Genomic DNA, 20,743 nt, shown 5'->3' on the forward strand with positions numbered 1-20,743 from the left:
AATCACAAAAAGAAAAGTAGGAACATGAAAGAAAATAATATTTTTAAAATAATAAAATAAAATTGAGGATATTTTAGTAAATATATTAATTAAATTAATATTAAAACTCAGATCCCCTCCCCTCCCCTCCGAATCCCCCCGATTCGGGGGAACGCAAAAAATGTCATTTGGAGGGAATTTGCTCCCCTCCCCTCTCCTCCATTCCCCCTCCTAAAAATTGAACCAAACACATTTAATTTTAAATATTTCCTCCCCTCCCCTCCCCTCGCTCTACCTCGAACCAAACACAAAGGAATCAATAACTTCTCACCATTAGAGATTGCTTTAATTTTAACCCAATTCAATTATATAGAGTTTAATCTGAATCAATCTATTCAAATTCATTGGTATTTTGTTTGGGTAATTGTTTAAAATTTTAAATCTACGAATTTTCAAACTCAACCTATGTTATTTTTATTTTATTTTAAAATTCATTAGTATTTTTAAACATATCATGCTATTTTTATTATATGTATTTGAAAAGTATAAATTTAAATCAAAATTGAGATAGCAAATTTATCTATTTGAAAAGAAATATATTTTATCTTTTAAATTATATTTTATATAATTTTTATTTGTTTTTAAACTTGATTTGAAATGTGAAAGATTTCTTAGATATTGAATAATACATTTTGTTTAAATTAAATATTAAAAACTTTATAATTTTTATATGTTTAAGTAAAGTAAATATTTAATTGAATAAACTTAAATACTATATTTAATGGATGCCCCCGAACAAAATTCAAATCAATCCATTTATGAACGTGTTTGTTTGATTTGAGTACATTCTTAAAAATACGGGTTGAACAACCAATCCAGCAAATCAAAAACTACTTATTAAATTGAGTATTGCATTTGATCAAATTTAATCAAACTCAACCTGTGAACATAAAGCCCTTATCTTCATACAACTTTGAAAAAACGAGAGACATTGACAAAATGGAAAAACAATATAAATTAACATCGAAATAAACATTACAAAAATAATTGTTAAAGCTAACATAAATTTGACATTACATGTCATTACAAACTGGTGATTCATGACGTTGCAACATTCTTATAATATCTTCGTCTGATCTTGCAATCATCATATCCACTCCAGTCGGACTCTTTGTTGAGTAACGGTAAAAGGTACTCCACATAACCTTTAAATCATCATATATCTTCAATTCAAGAATGGTGAATTGTGTCTACCCTTCATTATCAATCGAGGGTGAACTATACTCGAGCTTGACAACTCTTTGATTTTTTGGATATCACTAGAGAGTATTCATTTTGGATTTCCGATCGACGAGAAGTGTGTCCTCGCATATCCCAAATTGAAGTGGGGGTATTTGTGCTATTGAAATTATACACAAATATGAGATGGGGATATGTATTCATTCTGATTTTTGTAAAGAAAATGGAAAAAGAGACTCTATTTATAGTAGTTGTAGATTAATAAGGACCTTACAGACCATATTTTATCATTTAGACATAATTCGAAGATGCATCTTTAGATAAGTCTTTTTTTTTTCAAAAATAAGGGTCTTTACATAGATGTATATCTATAGAGTCACCTGTATTGTTTTTTTAATAACTAAAAAGTATGTTTAAAGATGTATCTTTGGACCCATTCAAACCACTGTTCACACAGAACCAATGTATTAGGCAGTGTAGAAATTAGAAGCATGAAAATTATACAAAAATTACCACCAAATTTTATAACTTTATGTAGTGTGTTACATATAAAAAACGAGTTACATGGTTAGATTACAACTAAAATGCATCAAAACATATGTCACTATCTAAATTTATTGGTGGTTCTTTCTTTGACTTTTCCTTATTTGTTTTTCTTTCAATGTCGCTTAACTTGGTGAACTTCTCCCTCCTTTCTAGAAAGTGATTCAGCCCTGTTTCAGCATCTTGTGTGAAATGTGTCGTCCACTCCGGTGTTTTATTTGGTATAGGACGTCCTAGTTTCAAATAAACCAGAAAAATGTTTTTTTATAGCCAAGTAATACATGTGATGCGTTCGGATGGATTTTGAGGTGGCTTACTCTGAAGTGGAAAGAATATTTCAGAAAAATCATATCGTGTTAAATCAATACACACTCTACCATAATCACTTGCTATAAGATGCTCCATTTTCGGGAAGCGCATCCATTTATCAAACGGAGTCAGACCATTAAGACAAGGAAATAGAGTATTGAGAATTGCATCGTAATTTTCTTTGTTTCCTTATAGCTTTGTGTATGATTCTCTATGCATCATCATATCTTATATAAGACGGTGACGGACAAATTGGAATTTGTCCTCTCCTTTACTTAACAAACCTAAAACTACTTGAAAACCACATTTGTCGTCACCTTTAACATTTACAATCCGCCCAATGTATTTGTGCATAAGAAGCGCCATCTCTTTAATATATTTGGTTTTTGGTAACGAAGGTGGAAGAGATGGTTTGCTAATATGAGCACCCTTAAAAACACTTTTTTAGGACCTTGGAGTGGGAGAATTCGAAAAATATGAGTCCACATGTTCAAACTATGAAGGAGACCATTTCGTGGAATTGTCACTTTGTCGGTTTGACCTCTTTAGGGGCACCCTTTGTTTTAATCGGTTTTGACTGTGGTTTCAAATCTGTTGTTTTTGGAAAGGCAATCTTCCTCAATTGCTCTTTGATGTGCAAATTCTTTATGTCATCCGCTCTCGTGAATCTCTCTTAGATCACTTTCCACTCGATCATGATAGATATGTTTGATTTATCATCCTTCATCACATCATCATCATCATCAAAACAGAGCTTTTACCAGTGAGTGCAAACTTTATCCATGTGTATTGACTTTTCAAGCTTCATCTTGTTTGAAATTAAACAAGCACATGGAAGATTGTACGTCTTCCTAAGTGTATGTCCACCCTTTGAACTATCTGAACATGTTTTATATGCTCGTTTGATTTTGTGAAAAATAAATTTCAATGTCGCCCGAGATACATTGCCAACCAATTGTGAATAAAGAATGTTGTCTTTGAATCGATGTTCTAACACAGTAATGCTCTGTCCAAAATATGTGTGTATTTCATTATGTTGGTTTTAGAGTGTTAGAACAAGATTTGTTCTGATCAATTATCTTAGTTTTGATGATAACAATAATATGAATTTTGCTTAAGATTATATGGTACTCTAATCCAATGCAATTTCCCTTTCAGGAAATATATAAAGAGTACGCATAATTCAGCGCTCAGAAGCTTTGTCTCAAAGGGTTCAGCATGCAACATCAGAACATGGTCTGGCAAGACATCAGAAGATGGTCGAAGCAGAATCAGAACATGGGTCTATGGAAGCATCAGAAGAACAAGAGAACAGAAGCACTGAAGTTCTGATGGTATCACGCTCAGAAGCACTTCAAGGTCAGAAGATCAGAAGATGCTTTGCACCAAGCTGTTTGACTCTGATGATATTCAAACGTTGTATTCATAAACATCAGATCAGAAGAAAGTACAAGTGGCAAGCTACGCTGACTGACAAAAGGAACATTAAAAGCTACTAAAGGCTACGTCAGTAGACACAGCGTGAACAAGGCTCGAGGTAGTTGACAAAAGCGTATAACATTAAATGCGATGCTGTACGGAACACGCAAAGCATTAAATGCACTCAACGGTCATCTTCTCCAACGCCTATAAATATGAAGTTCTGATGAGAAGCAAGGTTAACGATTCTGCACCAAAACAAATTATATTAACTTGCTGAAACGCTGTTCAAATTCAAAGCTCAGAATCTTCATCTTCATCAAAGCTCACTACATTGCTGTTGTAATATATTAGTGAGATTAAGCTTAAACGTTAAGAGAAATATCACAGTTTGTGATTATCGCTTTTAAGAAGCAATTGTAATACTCTTAGAATTGATTACATTAAGTTGTAAGGAACTAGAGTGATCGTGTGGATCAGAATACTCTAGGAAGTCTTAGAGGTTATCTAAGCAGGTTGTAACTAGAGTGATCGTGTGGATCAGTATACTCTAGAAAAGTCTTAGAGGGTATCTAAGCAGTTGTTCCTGGAGTGATCAGTGTGTGATCAGAAGACTCTGGAAGACTTAGTTGCTGACTAAGTGGAAAACCATTGTAATCCGTGCGATTAGTGGATTAAATCCTCAGTTGAGGTAAATCATCTCTGCGGGGGTGGACTGGAGTAGTTTAGTTAACAACGAACCAGGATAAAAATAACTGTGCAATTTATTTTTATCTGTCAAGTTTTTAAAGCTACACTTATTCAAACCCCCCCCCCCCCTTTCTAAGTGTTTTTCTATCCTTCAATTGGCATCAGAGCGCCGGTTCTAAGGTGCAAGCACTTAACCGTGTTTAGAAAAGATTCAGGAAGAGAAAAACGCTTCAGTAAAAGATGGTTGATGAAAGTGAAAAGTCTACACCTGCATCTACATCTGGCTCTGCTGAGCAATACAACGGTAACAATGGTTATACTAGACCGCCGGTATTTGATGGTGAAAACTTTGAATACTGGAAAGATAAACTGGAAAGTTACTTTCTTGGTCTAGATGGTGATCTATGGGATCTTCTGATGGATGGTTACAAACATCCAGTAAATGCCAGAGGCGTAAAGCTGACAAGGCAAGAAATGAATGATGATCAGAAAAAGCTTTTCAGGAATCATCATAAATGCAGAACTGTTTTGCTGAATGCTATCTCTCATGCTGAGTATGAGAAGATATCTAACAGGGAAACGGCCTATGACATATATGAGTCCTTGAAAATGACTCATGAAGGAAATGCTCAAGTCAAGGAGACTAAAGCTCTAGCTTTAATCCAGAAGTATGAAGCCTTCAAGATGGAGGATGATGAAGACATTGAAAAGATGTTTTCAAGATTTCAAACTCTTACTGCTGGATTGAGAGTTCTTGACAAGGGATACACCAAGGCTGATCACGTAAAGAAGATCATCAGAAGCTTACCCAGAAGATGGGGTCCTATGGTGACTGCATTCAAGATTGCAAAGAATCTGAATGAAGTTTCTCTGGAAGAGCTCATCAGTGCCTTGAGAAGTCATGAAATAGAGCTGGACGCAAATGAGCCTCAAAAGAAAGGTAAGTCTATTGCATTAAAATCCAATATCAAGAAATGCACTAACGCTTTTCAGGCTAGAGAAGAAGATCCTGAAGAATCAGAATCTGAAGAAGAAGATAAATTGTCCTTGATCTCCAGAAGGCTAAATCAACTCTGGAAGACCAAGCAAAGGAAGTTCAGAGGCTTCAGAAGTTCAAAGAAATTTGAACGTGGAGAATCTTCTGATGACAGAAGATTTGACAAGAAGAAGGTCATGTGCTATGAATGCAATGAGCCTGGACACTTCAAGAATGAATGTCCAAAACTTCAGAAGGAAAATCCCAAGAAGAAGTTTCATAAGAAGAAAGGTCTTATGGCAACCTGGGATGAGTCAGAAGATGATTCAGACTCTGAAGATGAGCAGGCTAACTGTGCGCTGATGGCGACAGAAGATGACGGATCAGAATCTACATCAGAATCAGATTCTGAAGAGGTATTTTCTGAACTTACTAGAGATGAGTTAGTTTCCGGTCTAACTGAACTTCTGGAACTCAAGTCTCAGATCAGTCTCAAATACAAAAAGCTGAAAAAGCTATTTGAATTTGAAACAAAGAAGCTTGAGTTGGAGAATTCTGAATTAAAAGAAAAACTTTTAAAATTATCCAATAATGTTGGATCTTCCTCTGATTCAGAAAAATCCACTCCTAGTCTAAACCATATTCTGAAAGAATATGATTTAAGTTTCAGGAAGTTCTTATCTAGAAGTATTGGCAGAAGTCAGCTAGCTTCTATGATATATGCTGTGTCTGGAAACAAAAGAGTCGGCATTGGTTTTGAGGGTGAAACCCCATACAAACTTGAACCTGTTGATGAAATGAAATTCACATACAAGCCATTGTATGATCAGTTCAAGTATGGCCACTCCCATGATATTAGGCACACTTCACATGCTCAAAGTTTTCACATAACACACACCAAAAAGCATGTGACACAACCTAGGAAATATCATGAAACTCACATTAAAAATTATCATGCTGTTCCTCCTATTGCTTACAATGTTAAACCCAAGTTCAATCAGAACTTGAGAAAATCTAATAAGAAAGGACCCAAGAAAATTTGGGTACCTAAGGATAAGATTATTCCTATTGCAGATATCCTTGACTGCAAAAAGGACAAAACACAACATGTCATGGTACCTGGACTCTGGATGCTCACGACACATGACAGGAAGAAGGTCTATGTTCCAAGACCTGGTGCTTAAGTCTGGAGGAGAAGTCAAGTTTGGAGGAGATCAGAAGGGCAAGATAATTGGCTCTGGAACTATAAAGTCTGGTAACTCTCCTTCCATTTCTAATGTACTTCTTGTAGAAGGATTAACACATAACCTCTTATCTATCAGTCAATTGAGTGACAATGGTTATGATATAATCTTTAATCAAGAGTCTTGCAAGGCTGTAAATCAGAAGGATGGCTCAATCCTATTTACAGGCAAGAGGAAGAACAACATTTATAAGACAGATCTGCAAGATCTTATGAGTCAGAAGGTGACTTGTCTTATGTCTGTTTCTGAAGAGCAGTGGGTCTGGCACAGAAGATTAGGTCATGCTAGTTTGAGAAAGATTTCTCAGATTAACAAACTGAATCTGGTCAGAGGACTCCCTAATCTGAAATTCAAATCGGATGCTCTTTGTGAAGCATGTCAGAAGGGCAAGTTCTCCAAACCTGCATTCAAGTCCAAGAATGTTGTTTCTACCTCAAGGCCATTAGAACTCTTGCACATTGATCTGTTTGGCCCAGTCAAAACAGCATCTGTCAGAGGGAAGAAATATGGATTAGTCATCGTAGATGATTATAGCCGCTGGACATGGGTAAAATTCTTGAAACACAAGGATGAGACTCATTCAGTGTTCTTTGATTTCTGCATTCAGATTCAATCTGAAAAAGAGTGTAAAATCATAAAGGTTAGAAGTGATCATGGTGGTGAATTTGAGAACAGATCCTTTGAAGAATTCTTCAAAGAAAATGGTATTGCCCATGATTTCTCTTGTCCTAGAACTCCACAGCAAAATGGGGTTGTAGAACGAAAGAATAGGACTCTGCAAGAAATGGCCAGAACCATGATCAATGAAACCAATATGGCTAAGCATTTCTGGGCAGAAGCAATAAACACTGCATGCTATATTCAGAATAGAATCTCTATCAGACCTATTCTAAATAAGACTCCTTATGAATTGTGGAAGAATAAAAAGCCCAACATTTCATATTTTCATCTGTTTGGATGTGTATGCTTTATTCTGAACACTAAAGATCATCTTGGTAAGTTTGATTCCAAAGCACAAAAATGTTTCCTTCTTGGATATTCTGAACGCTCAAAAGGCTACAGAGTATACAATACTGAAACATTGATTGTAGAAGAATCAATCAATATCAGGTTTGATGATAAGCTTGGTTCTGAAAAACCAAAGCAGTTTGATAATTTTGCAGATTGGGATATTGATATATCAGAAGTTGTTGAGCCAAGAAGCAACGCATCAGAAGCAGAGCTTCTCAGAAGCAAAGAATCTGAAGATCAAGTATCAGCCTCTCTGGAGGATCTAAGCATTTCTGAAGAACCATCTGTCAGAAGATCATCCAGACTCATCTCTGGTCATTCGGAAGATGTCATTCTTGGAAAGAAGGATGATCCAATCAGAACAAGAGCATTCCTTAAGAACAATGCAGATTGTCAATTAGGTCTTGTATCTTTGATCGAGCCAACTTCTGTTGATCATGCTCTAGAAGATCCAGACTGGATAATTGCTATGCAAGAAGAACTGAATCAGTTTACAAGGAATGATGTTTGGGATCTTGTTCCTAGACCAGATGGATTCAATATAATCGGTACAAAATGGGTCTTCAGAAACAAGCTCAGTGAGAAAGGTGAAGTGGTAAGGAACAAAGCCAGACTGGTGGCTCAGGGTTATAGTCAGCAAGAAGGGATTGACTATACAGAAACCTTTGCACCAGTGGCCAGGTTAGAATCTATTCGTCTATTAATTTCATTTGCCACTCAACATAACATCACTCTCTATCAGATGGATGTTAAGAGTGCCTTCTTAAATGGTTATATAGATGAAGAAGTTTATGTCCATCAACCTCCTGGTTTTGAAGACTCTCTGTCTCCTAATCATGTTTTTAAACTAAAGAAATCATTGTATGGATTGAAAGAGGCTCCCAGAGCTTGGTATGAACGCTTAAGTTCTTTCCTTCTGGATAATGGTTTCACTAGAGGAAAAGTGGACACTACTCTCTTTTGTAAAACCTTTAAAAGGGATATTTTAATTTGTCAAATATATGTAGATGATATTATTTTTGGAACATCTAATGCTACACTTGGAAAGGAGTTTGCTGAGTCTATGCAGGCTGAGTTTGAAATGAGCATGATGGGAGAACTCAAGTATTTCCTTGGAATACAAATAAATCAAACATCAGAAGGAACGTATGTTCACCAAACCAAGTATGTGAAGGAACTTCTGAAGAAGTTTAATCTTCTAGACTGCAAAGAAGCCAAAACTCCTATGCATCCAACATGCATCCTAGGTAAGGATGAGGTAAGTAAGAAGGTAGATCAGAAGTTATACAGAGGTATGATTGGATCTCTTCTATATTTGACTGCTTCTAGACCTGACATTCTGTTCAGTGTTTGTTTGTGTGCTAGATTCCAATCAGATCCTAGAGAATCTCATTTAACTGCTGTTAAGAGAATTCTAAGGTATCTGAAAGGTACTACTAATGTTGGCTTAGTTTACAGAAAATCTAAAGAATACAACTTAGTAGGATTCTGCGACGCTGACTATGCTGGAGACAGAATTGAAAGAAAGAGTACTTCAGGAAGTTGTCAATTTCTTGGAAGTCATTTGATCTCCTGGTATAGCAAGAAGCAAGCAACTATTGCTCTATCAACAACAGAAGCAGAATATGTCGCTGCTGCTGGTTGCAGTACACAGATGCTCTGGATGAAGAGTCAGTTAGAAGATTATCAGATATATGAGAGTAACATTCCTATATTCTGTGATAATACTTCTGCTATATGTTTATCTAAGAATCCCATTCTTCATTCAAAAGCTAAACATATTGAGATCAAACATCATTTCATAAGGGACTATGTTCAGAAGGGTGTTATATCTTTAAACTTTGTTGATACAGACCATCAATGGGCTGATATCTTTACAAAACCCCTGGCTGAAGATAGGTTTAAGTTCATTCTGAAGAACATCAGTATGGATTTATGCCCAGAATGAGAAGATGAGAAGTTCTTACGTATGAGTATCTTCTGAAATAAATGTGTATTTTTTTTTTAAATCAGAAGTTCTGATTGAAATCTTTTAGAAATTATGATTCGGTTATTACTAACGTTTCATTGTCTAAGTTGATTCAGAACCTCTTTTAAAGCAAAACAGCTGTAACGTTTTATCTCGGGATGGTAAACCTGTCGTTACTGTTCATGGATAAGCGTGCGTGCAGTTGAAGGGACGCCGACCATAGGTAACTGTGCTAGTCACCTCATTCGTCTTTATTATCTCTCCTCATGTCACGTAACATTAAATGCTATTCATCATTCGTTTCATTTTATTTTCTTTTAAATACTCTTCAAACACTTCTCCTTCCCTCTCATATTTTCTCTATTCACTCTATCTCTTTGCATTCATATCAAACCCTAGCTGTTCATTATCTGCAAATCCATCATGAACTCTTCATCAAGCCCAGGAAATCATGAAAATGATCATAACAACAAGAGAAAAGCTGTTGAAACATTTCCTTCCAAACCCAAAAAGATAAAAATCACCTATGATCCTCTCAAGGTGAATCCATTTGAAGCAATGTTATCTGGAAACTATTCTAGACGTGTGTTTCAACCCCCTGGTGAAAGCCCTCCATCATCTCCATCTTCTTCCTCATCTTTCTACCTTCAAGACTCAACTTCCTCCTCATCTAACCTTTCCTCTCCCTCAACCCATTCCAAAGAAATCTCCTCATCTTCACCTGCTGAGAATGCTGTCTCTGATAAAGATTGTGGAAGATCTGCATCAGAACCAAGTCTCCCCGACCCCTCGCCTGGAAGCCCAAGAAGCAGTCAATGATGCGTCTCACTCCTTCATGGCATGCTGGCACAGATTTTGTCTTAGCTAGGGTCCTAGGTTTTGGTCTTAGAAGTTTTCTTTCCTTGTTGCATCTGCTTGTTAAACATCTTCTCATGTAATATCTTTTGATTATCAATGAAAAGTTTCCTTTGTTTTACATTCCAGTGTTTTTATTTGTCGTTTTATTCATCTGAATCTTTTGAAATATTCTTTTTGATGTTATGACAAAAAGGGGGAGAAGATAAATGATAAATGATTTGATTAATCTATCAGTTGCTGGGTAAAGCTCCCACACATTCACTAACAAGAACTGCAAGTTCTATATGGTTTAAGTGTTTTGCAGGTATAAAGAAGTGAAGAGAATCTTCAAAGCAAACACAAGAAGCAAAACCATGGAAACTGAAGCAAGCTGAGTGCTGTCAAGATTCAGAGATCAGAAGCACTGATAATAGAATTTGATCCATATTTGTCTATTTGATCTGACAAAATTCTATTTGCTCTGATACATTATTTTAGCCTATATGGCTCTGATACATATCATGTGTTCTAATAATACATTTTATGTTCTGACTCGTTCATGCTGACTTTTGTCGTTTAGTTTTTGTTCCGTAACATTTCAGGATGTAGAGATGCTCTGATGATGCTCTGGTACATTCAACAATGTTCTGATACAAATCTAGCATGAAGTGATGTTGGTAGAAATTCAAGCTCTGAAGCTATCCGAGGGAAGCAGAAATCAGAAGCTGCGAATGTTCTAAAGATCCAGAAAACTCAAGTTCTGAAGCTGTCCTAGATGGAAGCAGAAATCAGAAGCTGTGAATGTTCTGAAGAATCAAAGAAATTCAAGTTCTGAAGCTGTCCTGAATGGAAGCAGAAATCAGAAGCTGTGAATGTTCAGAAGATCAAAGAAATTCAAGTTCTGAAGCTGTCCTAGATGGAAGCAGGAATCAGAAGCTGTGAGTGTTCTAGGGATCTAAGGAAATTCTAGTTCTGAAGCTGTCCAATGGAAGCAGAAGTCAGAAGCTATGAATTCTCTAAAGACAGAAGCTTATATGATCGTCTCTACCGAAATAATCAGGGAAGTCTTTTATTAAAGTTCTTCGAGTATTTATTTCAGGGGGAGATTATTTATCTCAGGGGGAGATTGTTAATCTCAGGGGGAGACATATTCATATGCTTATGCTATAGCTGTGTAATTTGTCTTTTGCCGTCTGCTCTTTCTGATCGCAAATTCATATCATTTATATATGTTTTTGTCATCATCAAAAAGGGGGAGATTGTTAGAACAAGATTTGTTCTGATCAATTATCTTAGTTTTGATGATAACAATAATATGAATTTTGCTTAAGATTATATGGTACTCTAATCCAATGCAATTTCCCTTTCAGGAAATATATAAAGAGTACGCATAATTCAGCGCTCAGAAGCTTTGTCTCAAAGGGTTCAGCATGCAACATCAGAACATGGTCTGGCAAGACATCAGAAGATGGTCGAAGCAGAATCAGAACATGGGTCTATGGAAGCATCAGAAGAACAAGAGAACAGAAGCACTGAAGTTCTGATGGTATCACGCTCAGAAGCACTTCAAGGTCAGAAGATCAGAAGATGCTTTGCACCAAGCTGTTTGACTCTGATGATATTCAAACGTTGTATTCATAAACATCAGATCAGAAGAAAGTACAAGTGGCAAGCTACGCTGACTGACAAAAGGAACGTTAAAAGCTACTAAAGGCTACGTCAGTAGACACAGCGTGAACAAGGCTCGAGGTAGTTGACAAAAGCGTATAACATTAAATGCGATGCTGTACGGAACACGCAAAGCATTAAATGCACTCAACGGTCATCTTCTCCAACGCCTATAAATATGAAGTTCTGATGAGAAGCAAGGTTAACGATTCTGCACCAAAACAAATTATATTAACTTGCTGAAACGCTGTTCAAATTCAAAGCTCAGAATCTTCATCTTCATCAAAGCTCACTACATTGCTGTTGTAATATATTAGTGAGATTAAGCTTAAACGTTAAGAGAAATATCACAGTTTGTGATTATCGCTTTTAAGAAGCAATTGTAATACTCTTAGAATTGATTACATTAAGTTGTAAGGAACTAGAGTGATCGTGTGGATCAGAATACTCTAGGAAGTCTTAGAGGTTATCTAAGCAGGTTGTAACTAGAGTGATCGTGTGGATCAGTATACTCTAGAAAAGTCTTAGAGGGTATCTAAGCAGTTGTTCCTGGAGTGATCAGTGTGTGATCAGAAGACTCTGGAAGACTTAGTTGCTGACTAAGTGGAAAACCATTGTAATCCGTGCGATTAGTGGATTAAATCCTCAGTTGAGGTAAATCATCTCTGCGGGGGTGGACTGGAGTAGTTTAGTTAACAACGAACCAGGATAAAAATAACTGTGCAATTTATTTTTATCTGTCAAGTTTTTAAAGCTACACTTATTCAAACCCCCCCTTTCTAAGTGTTTTTCTATCCTTCATAGAGCATTAGATTCACGACATTCTAATCACGACAAAATTCTCCTTTATTGTTTCCCAACCGATTTTTTATTCTAGCATGTGCAGATTCAATTGTGAATAAAGGAAGTTGTCTTTAAATCGGTGTTCTAATACAATAATGCTCCGACCAAAATATATGTGTATATCATTATGTTGGTTTCAGAGCATTTGCTTCGCGACATCCCAATCTCGACAAAATTCCCCCTTTATTTTTTCCCAACCAATTCTTCGGTCTAGCCTGTGCAGATTCAACTTTGTTAGTTGTTGTATTGCCAAAGTGTCGAACCAGATCAGTCCATGCACAAACAATATTCTCTTTAACATGATCCAAAATAGTTTCCTCAACATATTTTAGCAAATTTAGATATATCGCACACACTCCTGAAATGTAGTAAAGATTTGACATATAATTCTTTCGGGGAAGAATTTATTATAGCATTTCATGCATCATTATATTTTCCACCACCACACCAGGGTTGACCTTTTTTTCCATCTTCACCTTTGATTTGTTTCGTGCCAACCGCGTATTTTACTCGACTTCTCATATTTTGGTTATGTAATACTTACAAAGTAATGCAGACAATGTAGGAATCCTCGTTGCAACCAAATTCATCAATTCAGTGTCGCGATAGATGATTATTACTTGTGACATGTTTTCTTGGTCCTTCAACATAGTATTGCGTATTTCTAAAGCTCATATAACATTGTCCTCTTTTTCGGATTCCAAAAATACAAAAATGGTTGAAAAAGTCATCTCCGTAGAAGTAACACCAACAATTTTCAAGAGTTAAAGTCTATACTTTTTGTATATTAATCAATTATGAGCACGGGGGAATGTGTTGAACAACTTGATGGAATCAGGATGACTCCAAAATATATCTCGAACACCTCACAAACTATGTACCTAAAAACATAGTCGTCATCCTCCAAAAGCTTTAGCAGTTGTTGCATCTCAGACCTTGGGCATCTTACTGCCTTGTTGTCTCAAGCACCCACGTTTATATTTTCTTGATATTTAAAATATTTAGAGGTTTTTCTGTTTCAAAGATGTGGGTATGTTTTTCGACACCATCATATTTAATGTCATGTCTAAAACAAGTTCCCTCTCCTCTGAAGCAGGGCGACATTTAATGGGGTGACTGAATAGCTTGTCAATCAAGGTGTGATTATGTATACCGGAAATCACATTAAATTTTCATGTGTCATCCGCCATACGGTATCAGCGCGATATAAACACACTCACATTTTCTCGATTTAATGTCATCTCGTTTCAACTTCCTAATCTATGATTGGTACGTGTCAATTCTTTCGCATCTCATTGTTACAAATGCTTGTCTTCTGTCTGAACCATTGTCGGACCTTCTGATTACAACAGCCTCCCTGCGGACCCATTATAGAATATGTTCACAAACAAACTCTTGTTTATTTGTAAGTTGTGAATGAACAACTACCTCGACAACAATCGATTGAGCGCCCGACTTAACATCATCATTCACTTCATCCAATTTAACATCATGTTTCACTTTGACCAGTTTAACATCCACACTCACAATAGTTTTGGGAAACATATTCGATGCACCATATCTAATATCACCAATAAAGGAAAAACAATGTTAAAACTAAAACTATCAGGACAATTTGGAGATGCATATCCAGACCAGACCAAACTTTGTTCTAAGATGCAAATATGGATTCGACGTTTATTTTTTCAACTCAAAAACCAGGTTAATGCAGGGAATGAGGGATGAAATGAATGAAGCGTACCTGTAATTCCTGCTTTCTTTGCTCCCTTTGATGTGATGAAATACAATAATAATGTTTTGGTGTTGAAAAGTTGATTGAGGATGAAACTTTTTAAGGGTACTGAAAATGAAGTGTTGTTTGAGCATGAATAAGAAGAAGATCATGCAACGTGATGTTTTATCCAATTTTCCGCTTAACATTTCTGGATATGCATCTCCGAAAACATCACTGAATCGTTATTTAAATCAGCTCAGTTAAAAAAACACCATAAATGAGTATAGGGAGTATTTCGGAGATGTATCTCCGCATACATTCAAATAACGTACGAAAATGCATCTCCGGGCTATATTTGTTCAAAATATGGTGGACCTCATAAAAGCGACGTCTAGTGTGATTTTGAGTGCATCTGAAAATACATCTTTGAACGCATGAAATAAGTGGAAAGAGCGTTTTCCTAAGATAATTGGTGTTTTAAAGCCATATACCCATGAAACACTGAAAGTGAGTCCTAGGTAATAGTGTAAACACACTAGAAACAAACCGATAATAATATTGATGCTCTTAGGATACAAAATTTGACGTGATTACTTCAAAAAGTTTAGCGTGCTTTATGAAAATAGGAACTCTAAACTTTAAATTTGTTCATTATGAGAAGTTTAGAAATGCAAGTCCCAAAACAGAGGCGTTAACTCTCACCACAAATGCCACTCTTCCTCGTATTAATCATCTTGCAACTCTTTCCCAGAGCCAAATGGTTATTTGAAAGAACTCAATTACTCAGTCTTAGAATTACTATTTTAATAAACATTCAACATGAGTTTTCCACGACAAACTACAGCCAAGGAAATCAATGGAACAGATTTAGCTTCTTACAAAAACATAAAAAGCTATTAGCAACCGAAAACTCTGATAATTGGGAAGGATATCTTCGAACCAAATGAATAACAAATACTATTATGATAATGACCCTATTATTTCTCGTGTAAGAGACTCCCTTTCTATGGTACCATTCATTGACAAGCAAAGAAACTCTTTATTGTACTTAAAAAAACAAGCAAATAACCATCATAAAACTGCAGTCGACTACTTCAGTCTCAGTTAAAACAATTAAAATCATGTTGGTCTCCCTAAGAGAACCGAATAAAGTTATGCAGTTCCAGTTTAACATCAACCTAGAAATAGCGAGATAAAATGCTAACATAACAGAGCTAGATCAACTGGTCTTGGGGTCTGGCATTGGAAAGAGACCAGCACCTGCACCCCTTGGCGGTGCAAAACCCAAGAACTTCTGCAAATTTGTTCTGATACTAATGGAACACAAGAAGTATAGAAATGCCATGGAACAATCAGTGGGATCATTACCTTGCAACCCACGATGGCTCATCTTCATAACAAGCCCAAAAGGCTGGAACGGCAATTTGGCAACTACCTTGCCTTCGAAGAGTGAATTTAGCAGTCCAAATACCACAAAGAGAACAAGAGCAACCACACCCCCTGATTTGAACTTGAAGAGAGACAAGTCACGACTAGATTCTTTGAGGCTTGTCTCAACACGGTCGATTTTTTTAGTCTTGGACTTCTTAATGGTGATTTTGTTGCTGTCGGTCTTCATAGTCTCGAGTTTCTTGGATGCTTTGTCAATGGAGGACCGGAGATTCTTGTAAGAATTGGTGCGGTAAATAAGAATCCATGAGATGGCTTCACAGACAATAGCTGTACAGAAGGAGATACCCACTACAGTGAGGCCGTCAGAGTACTTGAAATCTGAGAAGGGATATGCCATGGAGGGTAAAGAAAAATCTAGGAGAAACAGAGAGCAAATTTGAATCCTGTGTAATGAGCGTCAAGTCATTAATTATATAACTCCTGTTTATAAAACATTAAAAAGGGATGTAGGCTTTGAAAGTTTGAACATAAAATTAAAAATAGGCAACAATTTAGAATCAGAAAGAACTAATCCATAAACATATTTTGCTACTTTTTATGAATTTCCATTCTCTCAATGTCATGCTAGACATATAATACTCAACAATTGTCACACCATCATGTATATTTCAAAACTATTAAACTCAACAACATCAGCTGAGCATTCTTATGGGTCGCCTTTATACAAGAAATTTTAACCAGAAAACACCCATCTTCGGCCTCTTACTTCAGAATTTACCGTTAAAAGTTCTACCAAACTGACATTAAATATTTGCTCACTATATGGCGTGAACTAACGGACATTTTACTGAGACTACAGCCAAGTTTTACTTCCATTCCAATTCCAACCGTGTATGGGGTTATATACATATCAGCTATAATCAAATTTGCTTTAAGGGAAATGTTATCTTTAGATTTACTAGAAACAATCTTAATGCTATAATTGGAACCAGGACTAGAAAATGAAGTACTGGAAAGAAAAAACCTTAGAAGGAGAATTCTGAAAAGCAAGTCAACATGCTAGAAACAGAGATAATGGTCATCATAATAAGTGATACTTTAAAAAGTATATGCACTGATTAACATTAAATCTCAAATAGAAAACTAAGGATATGTTTGATATGTGGCATAAGAAGGAATAGAGTGAAATGGAATGATATAAGATATCATCCATTTATTAAAATCTAACTAGCCTATTCAGTTTGACACTATACCGATGGAAAGAGAAAACAAAACTATCAAATAATTTCACACCATGAACTTTAAATTAAAAGTTTATGGGATATACACCAGTGATCCGTCTGCCTCAAAAGTGAGGCTATTGTGTACTAGGCAAGGCAATGTAAGTGCTATAGGCACATCACATCATGGCATAAGGCAAAAAACAGCATCTAATTTTTTAAATATTACAACAACAAACAACCTCCATCAAAACCTTTTACCAATAGGAGGAATTTGAGCAGACAACTAAATGAAGCACTTGTGCCATTCAAATTCATAAGTGCTTATACATGATTTTTCTACAATCAAAGAGGAAAGTAAGAGGAAACTTTGTATAAGCGGCTTCTAAGGGTGTGTTTGACTCTGCAGTGAAAAAATATTGATTTTGAATGAATTGATTATATAAAATTGATTCTAACTAAAAGTGAGTTGAAGGTAAAGTGATTAATGTTTGGATAAATTTATTTAGAAGTGAGTTGAACAGTAAATTTCAATGTAAAAATCAAATCTTAACTCAAAAGCTACAAATTCTAACTTCAAATGGAATCAATTCTGGAGTCGGAATCAATTCTACTTTAGAAGAACCAAAAACTTCAAAATCATTCCAAAATCAATTCTACACCCCTAGAATTGATTTGACTCTTCCAAAAGTTAAACCAAACATACAACTCATTTTTACATTCAACTTACTTTTAACCATAATCAATTCACTCAAAATCAATTTTTTTCACCGCAGAACCAAACATACGCTAAGCAACTCTACACCTTTAAAATTGCTTTTGGCTTTTCCAAAAGCTAAACCAGACATACACTAAAGCTATCTTGGAGAACTTGTGAAAACAAGCTAAAAACACCTTATAAATTATCTTAACTTCTTGAGCTAATTTTATAAACTCTTCAAAACACAGGAGTGTTTGGGTTTAGCTTTTTTTTTTCCATATTTGAAAAATTACATTAATTCACTTTATGCTTAGAAAGTAGCTTAATTGTTTGACTTATGAATATTTTCCAGTTGGGAATCCCCATCATAGAATGGACCAACAGCATTATACTCTCGTTTTAAACCTGACTCCGTCATTCAAATCTCACCTCTCTAATCATCCATGACACTCTCCTGGCGTCAAAAGGGAAACCTAAGAATCACCAATTTCACCAGCTTCACACTTCAACACACCATATACACGTATTCAAGTCACACATATTGACATAAACAGATCCTAAAGTAATCAGTGACATCAGAGAAACTAAGCAGTAACAGATCTTAACGTAATACAAGTAATTCAAACTTTCAAACATTCAAAAACAGATCAACAGAAACAACAATTAAACCGAATCCGCTGATATTGCACAATCTACAAGATATTTTATCGTAGAAGTAAAGATAGATGAGATCTGAGAAGAGTGAATACCTTGAGGAATCGCAGAGACAGATGAAGCGCGTTCACAGCTCAGCGATTCGCGAAGTTCGGAGCTGCGATTAGAGAGGATCGCGACGGCAACAAAGGAAGGAAGTGGAATTGAGATTTGAAGAGTTGACGGAGACAGTGGGCAGTGGATTTTGATTATTCAAAATTCTGTTTAGGGTTGCACTGACGAGAGTGAAGGAAAAAAGAGATTTACAATTTTGGATCAAGTTTGTTTATCCTTAGTTTTTTTTGGTTTTATGAAAGAAAAAAAAAACAAATTTCATCTTAAAAAGCTGGATTTTTTTAATAGATTGGAATCTGTTTCAGATTTAAAAAAAAAACACTTCTACAAATAATTTATGTAAAAATACTTTTTTAAATATTAAAATTTGTTTTAAATTAGTTTTTTCAAATTAAAAATAATAATAATTTTGATATTCACTAATATAAATATATATCATTATGAGAAAAAAGAATACGCACGGCAATTCGACCAATGAGAGACATGTATCCAATTAAAATATATTTTTAATTTTAAAATACTCATTTAACATAATAAAAATAAAAAAATATATTAGTTGTATTAATATTAATTTATATTGTTTGTACGCTACCTTTAAACTCTAATATTAAAGACTAGACAAGAATTATAATTACATTTTTTTTGAAAAAAATATATTTTAAGAATACTTTTATAAAATATATTCAAAATAGATGAAATATTAAGTGTTTTTTGAAATTTGAAATTCAAAAACAGTTATAGTAAAATAATAATGTATTTAAAATAACATTTTTCTAAAAATTATTTAAATCATTTTTTATTTAGATCAATTTTTTATTAAAATATTTTTTACAAGGATATTTATAAATTTTTGAAAAAAAATATGAATTATTATAAAAAATTATTTCTTAAAAATTAGTTGGCCAATTCATATAAATTTAAAAATATACAAAAGTAATAATAATTTTTTTTACTAAAATACTCTTGTCGTGATGATTATTTACTTTTACTATGAATATAAATTGAAAGATGAAATAGAATACATTATTAATTAATGAAAATAAAAATAAATAATGGCATAAAATGGCTATTGTGTTAGTATATTTGCAAAGGGTTCATAAGGAGTGGAATAAGAGAGGAAATGTGTATTGCGTCGCACAAATAATTTTCGGATTTCATATTTATTAGTTTGAGTGTCCATCACTAGGCGTTCATTTTTCATATCAGTTGTCTTCTAAGAGAAATATGGAAGTGACGTGTTTCAGTCCACAACAACGTGAAGAGGGAATCAATGAGGAAATCCACCACGTTGTCTTAAATAATATGGGATTAATTGTCATGTCCCCGCGATCCTGAGATATATTGTTATTTTTTAGGAGTATGAGTTTCATGCCCAATGACTTTTATAAATACCTCAACTCTGAGGTTGAGGTTACCCAATCACTAATACAAAAAACACATAACACCTCGGACGCGAAATGCATTTAACCTTGGATAAAGAAGCGAGGTAACAAAGGGTGTCATGAAAAGTTGTCACTTAATATCTCGGTGTTTTAAAAATCAAGGGGTAAAGTTATATGCACATGGGTTCGAACCTCAAAAGCAACACTTTTATTATTTTCAAAACTATCGTATCTTATATCTCGGTTTATCTAAAAAATCGAGGGATAAATTATTTCTTTTTTTAAAATTGTTACATTGTTTACCCAGAATGATAAAATAAAAATCAAATTCCCTAGGGATCTTGATAAAAATTAAATTACTTGAAGATCTAAATTTTAAATCTTCAAATTATTGAATCTTGCAGAAGATCAAATGTTGGGTGCAAGATTATTCTATACGAATTTTGCATTCATTTGTTTCTCATGAAAAGAAAAAATGGTAAGATAATTAAAATCAATATTCAAATATATGATTTTTGGCTCAAATAAATATTTAAGAAAACAAACCTTGAACCCAAATAATTTTATGCTCTTGCAATCCACCATAGAGAACTTTTTCAAGCGTCTTTAGGTTTTAAACGCTTCATGTTTCATTATGGTTAGAAATGTTAATATTCAGAATGCTTTTATAATGAATGTCTCTTAGGTTTCACGCGGATCACTAATAAAAGTGTCTTGAGCGTTAATACTCATGAATTGGACGGCACTAATTTATTCAAGGACGGTGATCAATATTCTCAATTATCACACCAAATTTATTCCCTCGGTTTCTGACAAAAACCAAGGTAAAAGGTGTATAAG

The 20,743-nt window shown here is 34.9% G+C and overlaps 1 protein-coding gene across 2 annotated transcripts; it reads right to left on the reverse strand.

The window, feature by feature from the left end:
• Positions 1 to 15,460: 15,460 nt before the first annotated feature.
• LOC131609884 (uncharacterized) lies at positions 15,461 to 18,745 on the reverse strand. Of its 2 annotated transcripts, none has more exons than XM_058881703.1 (2): positions 18,503 to 18,745; positions 15,461 to 16,313 (listed from the first exon to the last, which is right to left on the reverse strand). In XM_058881703.1, exon 2 carries the CDS (start codon positions 16,228 to 16,230, stop codon positions 15,661 to 15,663), a length of 570 nt encoding a protein of 189 aa, XP_058737686.1. In that variant the 5' UTR covers positions 16,231 to 16,313; positions 18,503 to 18,745; the 3' UTR covers positions 15,461 to 15,660. The 2 variants fall into 2 exon arrangements, with proteins under 2 accessions (XP_058737686.1, XP_058737685.1); XM_058881702.1 differs by having other exon boundaries at positions 15,461 to 16,276; positions 18,503 to 18,744.
• Between the last annotated feature and the right edge of the window lie 1,998 nt (positions 18,746 to 20,743).

This window comes from Vicia villosa, linkage group LG6, assembly GCF_029867415.1.
Source record: "Vicia villosa cultivar HV-30 ecotype Madison, WI linkage group LG6, Vvil1.0, whole genome shotgun sequence".
NCBI lineage: Eukaryota > Viridiplantae > Streptophyta > Magnoliopsida > Fabales > Fabaceae > Vicia > Vicia villosa.

Excerpts from the sequence above, each read along its gene's own strand:
- LOC131609884 (XM_058881703.1), bottom strand. The coding sequence starts at position 16,230 with ATGGCATATCCCTTCTCAGATTTCAAGTACTCTGACGGCCTCACTGTA.